This window comes from Sinocyclocheilus anshuiensis, unplaced genomic scaffold, assembly GCF_001515605.1.
Source record: "Sinocyclocheilus anshuiensis isolate Anshui unplaced genomic scaffold, SAMN03320099.WGS_v1.1 scaffold3005, whole genome shotgun sequence".
Taxonomy (NCBI): Eukaryota; Metazoa; Chordata; class Actinopteri; order Cypriniformes; family Cyprinidae; genus Sinocyclocheilus; species Sinocyclocheilus anshuiensis.
This window is the reverse complement of record NW_015540835.1, coordinates 8,831-16,059: the sequence shown is the minus strand read 5'-3', so window position 1 is coordinate 16,059 and position 7,229 is coordinate 8,831. Positions and strand designations below refer to the sequence as shown.

General features: G+C 34.6%; 1 protein-coding gene across 1 annotated transcript; it reads left to right on the top strand.

The window, feature by feature from the left end:
• Nucleotides 1–3,582: 3,582 nt before the first annotated feature.
• On the top strand, nt 3,583–6,559 carry LOC107687376 (nucleoredoxin-like protein 2). Its single transcript, XM_016484672.1, has 2 exons — nt 3,583–4,050; nt 6,157–6,559. Exons 1-2 carry the CDS (start codon nt 3,749–3,751, stop codon nt 6,323–6,325), a joined length of 471 nt encoding a protein of 156 aa, XP_016340158.1. The 5' UTR covers nt 3,583–3,748; the 3' UTR covers nt 6,326–6,559.
• The last annotated feature ends 670 nt before the right edge of the window (nt 6,560–7,229 follow it).

The window sequence follows — 7,229 nt, the reverse complement described above, 5'->3', positions numbered from 1 at the left end:
ATGTCATCACCACAAGTAAACGCTAATGCAGCTTTTATTATCTTAAGCACTAAATTTAGAGACTTGTTTTGCTCCCGTTTGTTTTCAATGAATTGCTACATCTTTGAAACAAAACAAACATTTTTGGGGAAAATTGATTTAACGTTTGTCTAATGTTGATATAACGTTCATTTCACTTAATTTACTTAATGGGCTTCATAACATATACAAAATGCCCACTAATTGTATCATATTGCAGAGTGAGAACATCTTGGGTTATTGTTGTTATGGTGTAGATTAATGGGTTTATTGTGTCTTAGCACATGATTTTGGCTCTTTAGCACTAAAAATCATATGGTTACGCAATTCCCCCGAAGTATTTAGAGATGTTACACAAAACTAATTGCACAAAGTGTTTAATCCCGTACCGGTTAGAAAATGCTGATGCAATAACGAAGAAAGTATTCAGGAATTTCTTTGCACCCCGTGACATTAGCGTTGTTTTTCTTTCATCAGCCTTGGAGAGATTTCTCTGACGCTTTGCCTCTCTGCGAGCATAAACGTCTGTGCCTCGATAATGACTCCAGTATGTTTTTTTACGTGTGTGTTTTGTCTGAAGGTTTGAGTGTTCCCATTAGACTCGTGTGAAATGACACGAAGGCCCCCTCCGAGGAATGTTACGGTCGCAGCTACACGTGTTTTGCATTATTTCAGCGTTTTGTGCTGCTTTCGGTTACAGTGTTCCCGTTTTCACACTTACATGAAGAGTTTCTCTTGTTCCGAAGCCGCTGTCGACTGCATTCGATGCACAACACTAGAAGAGTGCCATGAAGAAATGCACAGGTCAGATTTCACTCCAAAATCACGTGAACATTTTTTAAATTTTATTTTCATTTATTATGCATTTTATATATATATGCATTTATTTTCATGACATTTAAGCACATTCATTCAAATTCTCATTACCTAATGCAAAAACACCTTTACTGTAATACATTAGTGTAATGCAACATGTAATACTGTAATAATCCTGTCCAGGCACACTGATTTACACCGCATTAATCTAAATCTTTTTATGATGTATTAATACTTTAAACTTTTTTTTATTTGTTTTTTTTTGGATATTGCAGTGCTGAGAATATGGGGTTTAAACATGTTAATTGATTCATAAATTGCAAAAAATGTCTAATATTATGTGGTAATTGTCATAAAAGTTATATTTACATATATATATAAACATATGTGTGTGTATGTGTACATATATATATTACATTTTCATGACAATTAGATGTTTTGACATTTGCATTGTTAATTGTTATGAAAATGTAAAGTTAAAATATTTTAAATTATATATTCACATTTTTTTTTTTACTTTTAAATGACACTTACCATACAATTTTACACACAATATTTAGCCATTTTGGCATTTTCATAAATTTTGTATATGTTTTGTATTTCATTAATATATATATAATATATATATTATGTATTTAATAAATATGGAATATATAATGCATATAAATTTTTTAGCCCATCTGACATTTTCATATGTGTTAATTGCCATGAAAAATGTAAATATTTTTGTAATCTCTAATATTTGTAGCCTTTTTTTTTGTTTGTTTTTTTTACATTTTCCTGACAATTAACATATATATGAATGGTCTATATATTCCATGTAGTCTTTATGCAATATATACATATACATTTGTATACATTTATTTTTCTTCTCGTGATTTTTGGGGTGAAATGTGACCTGGATATTTCCTGATGCTTTTCAAAAGTTTCAAGATATTCGTGATTCTCCATGTTTTGCCCTTGAAACCTTTTAGCAGGCGACCTGCTCTGCCTACCAAATAAAGCAGCAGCCCGACCGCAGAGGTCAAGCTTCGTCCCGGGAGCGTCGATCTACTTTCCAAACGAGAGCTAGGTGACTTTTGCGAGGCGTCGCTTGAGTCGTGTCTTATCGAATGGACAGCGGACGTGTCGATATGCAAACGGATCCCCTCCGAAAGACATGCTCATGGGATTGGCCTTTTACATGTACCTACTGTAGTATTGTACTGTGTTTTGATGTCAGGTCGACGTGGGAAATTTCAAAAAGATTAAAAAACGACGAAAACTAGATCGTTCTTTTTGCATGATACGAGTAGAGTTGTTACCGTACGTTAGTGTGATGCATGTGTACCTGTCTTTTGATTTCGGCTATTCGTTCCCTAAATGAAAGTTTGTTTATTGTGTTGCTAATTGTGGCGTTTCTGTTCTGGTTTTTGAATCCATTTCTAAGTAAACACAAAAGTTAAACTAAGTATTTTCTTTTCTGCTGTGCTCTGTAAGAACAAACGCACTGGTGTTGTGTGGCATGCCAATCCAAGGCAAGAAACCAGTGTTAAAAACAGCATTTGAGGGATCATATCCTTTTGACACAGTTCTGCTACAGGACAAACTTACTATGTTTCTATGAAGAGTGCCATATTTAATGAAGAAACAGGCCTTACGCTACGAAATCGGGACGAATCGCATACAAATCTTTATGTAAAGCAGGCTAATGTGTGCGTGTATTGAATATCGCATATCTAATTCAAGCGTGTAGATCTAGAATTAGAGCAAACGCACACTTTAAACTGCATGGAGAGAATTGAACGTATGGTCCCTTTAAGATGCTGTTGCTCTTTACTTTGTATAAAAAAAAAGAAAAGATCGACAAAAATGCAGTGCAATTTGATGATTGTTGCAGATACATGTATAGCTCAAATTTCATGTTCTTTCACGTTTAGGTAAATGGCTTCTATTGGACCGAATCTGTTTTTTTTGTTTGTTTTTTTTAACATGTAGATAGTTCATTTTGTTTTCATTTAAGTATAAACACATTTTAAAACCTGTTACTTAATTCATTAAGTAATTTTTATAATTATTATGTAAGTCTATCCTTATAAGATTAAAAAAAAGTTAATGTGAATGTGTGTCTGAATCTTTATCCGAATGACTGCCTCCTTATGCCATGAAATTTAAAAAAAAAAAATTGGGAAAATTGTAGGAAAAAATTAGAAATGTCCGAAAAAATTATATATGTAAGCGTGAATATTTATTTTTGAGAAATTATATTAATTTTTTTAGAATATTAAAGTGTATTAATATCAGAAAAAAAATTCACGTTTTTATATATATATATATATATATATAAAGCGTGAATTTTTATTTTTTAGAAATTATTATATGAATATTTGAGTTTGGACTAATTAATAATTAACATTACCCGAGATTATCGTTAATTATCGTTGAATTCGTTCACTTCAGTTTCTAAGGGCTGCTTCATTTCTGTTTACCTTAATTTATATTAGGGTAATTAGAACTTAATCATTAAAACTGAACTTTTTCAGTAATGAGGTTGATTACGAATTGTACAGCGGCTCTGGCTACGGCGTACCCTTATCTAATGAATATTAATTACGTAGCTTCTCGTTGCTCGGCAACCTTCCCTGAGCGTCTACTGCTTATCTAATTTATATTCATGAGTTAAACCATCTGTGACCAGCGTCTGCTTTCCAACGCAGCTGTCAGCAAATCAGTAGTCGAACGTCACGGTGCGTCATTAATATTCATGAGCAGGAAGCGATTTGTAAACACGCGTCTCCGCGAGCAAAGCTGTCACAAGACCCGCCAGAGTGCGCAGCAGAGGTGTTTCCCCACACTTTTCAAGACTTTCACAGTAAGTTAGGCACTTCATCCAGGTGCACAGACACTCCTGAGCGCACAGGTGAGATCTCCAGCGATGGTCGAGGTGTTTTCAGGCCGGACTCTGGTGAATAAAGAAGGAGATCTGGTGGATCCAGAGCAAGCTCTCCGGAATAAAGTGGTCGGTCTGTATTTCTCGGCTGGATGGTGTCCTCCGTGTCGAGACTTCACCCCGCTGCTGTGTGATTTCTACACCGAGCTGGTGGAGGAGCGCGAGCCTCCTGCACAGTTTGAGATCGTCTTCATATCCTCGGATAAATCCGCAGAAGACATGGTGGAGTATTATCATGACATGCACGGGGACTGGCTGGCGCTGCCCTGGACGGATCTCTACAAACAGTGAGTTGCATTGCGTTTGGATGCATGCATGAGTTATTGTGCATCTGCCGCAGCAACCTTTCGTTACAGCTTTCAGTCTGTCCCTGATAAGAGGTTTAATGCACACACACACACACACTTGGAGGATTATGTTATAAATAGACAGTCTGTAGTTTCACTAATCAGGGAATTTTAAAAATGTGATTTTCAAGCCTGGAAATTTCTATTGCATATAAAATATATAGCTCTAATTATGCTCAAGTCTAAAATATGTTATGCGTTTCTCTGTAAAATTATTTTGTAATTATTTATACAATTTAATCTGACCTAGTTATTGAAATTCATTGAGCAAAAGGTGTTAAACTCCATCTAAATGTGTGCTGAATCTTCAATAATTATTTTGCATGCAGCTTTTATGATTTCATATTTAATTGAAAGTCTACATAGTATTTGCTGATCAATCTATCCATCTATAGAGATATATAAAAGTTGCTATTATTACTTCATTGTAAAATCAGTAAGTATAAATAAAAAATATTATATTGTTATTCTGTTTTGAAAAATAGCATTGAAAATATAGTTTTATTATTTTTGCATTTGCATTATGTATTTTAAATTGGCAACAATTTCTGTTCGGTCAAAATGATGATTCCTTTGATTGCCTTTTTTGTATTTAGCTTTTTTTGTACTGCATTTACATTTTTATTGCATTATACATTTTAAATGTAAAATATACATAAATTATATATATATCAATTGCAATTTTATATATTTATATTTACCAATATAAATATAAAATATTTATTTTTGGAAAAACAGCATGGAAACCGAGTGGTTTAGGGGGTTTTATCCTGATTTAAGTGGTCAAATGATCGTGATCCCGACTGGTGGGTTGCCTACTCTTCAGTCTAGCTAGCTGCTATTGAGCTGCGAGTTTAACGCATTCCATATGACTCTCACTACAATTTAATTCATTGTTTTATTATTATTAATGCATTCGTGTGAATCTATTATTTTATATGATTGACGTTTAAGGAAGATTCATCCCGATTAAAGCCGTCAAATTGCCGTGATCCCGACTGGTGGGTTACTGACGCTTCGCTGGCCGCTCATCCAGCCAGTCACTGTTAAACTTAAAGATTAACGCGTTCTCTACCACTCCCGTTGCAAGAAAATAAATTATTTTATTATTATGTATAGGCTATATTCATATGAATCTATCATTTTATATGATATACGTTTTAGGGAGGTTTATCCCGATTAAAGTGGTCAAATAACTGTTATCCCGACTGGTGGGTTACTGACACTTTAGTCATTTCATATTATATAGTGGGGGTTCAATCTTCAACTGGCTGGCAGCTGCCACCAACCACTGGCAGGTCACGTGACCTGTCAGTGGCGGCTCCTGCCAGCCAGTTGAAGATTGAACCCCTACTGTGGAAACCTTAAATATTTATTTTGATAAAAATAAGTGTATGTATACTAATATATATATATATATATAGCAGTTTATTGCTATATATTGTAATATCGGTCAATATAAATAAAATTATTTTATTGTTAATAATTTTGAAAAACAGCATGAATACATGGCTTTATTATTTTTAGCTAGAATTTTTTTTATTTCGTTTTTTTGTACTGTATTTTACTATATATATATTATTGAATTTCACACTTTAAATCAGCAGCTATTTCTGTTTTGTCAAAACAATGGTTCCTTTGATTTCATTTATTATTTTTAGGAAGTTTTTTTTATTTTTTTACTGTATTTTGCTATTTATATTATTTTTTACTATTTATTGCATTGAACATTTTAAATTGCCAACAATTTCAGTTTGGTTTGATTTCCTTTATTATTTTCAGCTAGATTTGTTGTTTGTACTGTATTTTACTATTTAGTTTTATTGCATTATACCTTTTAAAATTACAACAACTTCCGTTTGGTCAAAATGATGTGGATTTGAAATAACTCACATTCAAAGCTGTTTCAGAAAGAAGAAGAAATATATGATGTTATATTGTATGAAGTGTGTATGTAAACTAGCTACAAAGCGTAACTCTGTTGTGGGTTGCGTGGCCTGAGGTTCATGTGTTTGTGATGTTGACGTGTTTTCTGCTGTTTTCCAGCGAACTGAAGAAGAGATACAACATCACAGCCGTACCGAAGCTGGTCATTGTGAAGGAGAGCGGTCAGGTGATCACAGACAAAGGCCGAAAGCAGATCCGGGAGCAGGGTCTGGCGTGTTTCCGGAGCTGGCTGGAGGTGGCCGAGATCTTCCAGAACTTTAAAGGCTGAGAATCAAGCGGAGAAGGGCTGCTGAAACCAACGCTTTACCTGCAGAAAAGAGCCAGAACATTCTTATGCAATCGTGTGCAAGAGCTTTAAACATGTCTTTTCAGGTCAACAACCCACACGACTAGTCAAAAGTTACTTTACTATTATTCTTAAATAATGTGGCAGTGAGTAGATGTGTCCAAACTTTTGACTGGTAGTGTATTTAAAGGAATAGTTCACCAAAAAATGAACATTTGCTGAAAATGTGCTCAGGCCATCCAAGATTAGGATGAGTTTGTTTTTTCATCAGACTGCTTTTGTGCTGCAGGGTCACATATTATACTCAGCTGTTTTGGCTTTTAAACTGTGCTTGATCAGTGCAGATCTCTCTCCTGATTCAGAGCACTGGAGGAAGCGTTATTATATAGATTTCTCTAAATCTGATGAAGAAACAAACTCATCCTAATCTCGGATGGCCTGAGGGCGAGTGAATGTTCAGCAGGTTTTCAAAATGCTTTTGCTACTTCTTTATTTTTTTGTACAGCTGCTTTTGTAAGAATCTATTTATATGAATCTGCTCTCGTTGATAGATGAATCTATGCATATTCTCTCATTCTTCTTTTTGAAGAACAGCAGATGTTTACTGGTTCTGTTGTTACGGTGCATTAGAATGCTTCCTATTCCTCTGTGTCTCATTAAAACTCCCAGATCGTCCTTCGAGAGTGTTTTTCCACAGCGCGGATCTGTTGAGCTTTCAGTTGCTAAACACACGCTGAACCTATTCCTTCAGTTTGTCAACACCATCGTGACTAATGAGGGAATATTGTGCAGAGATTATGACTGCTCATATCTCAACTACACTACAACTATACCTGACTAAGCAAAGCATTTGAATTAAGACACAATATTAAGATGAGACTAAGTG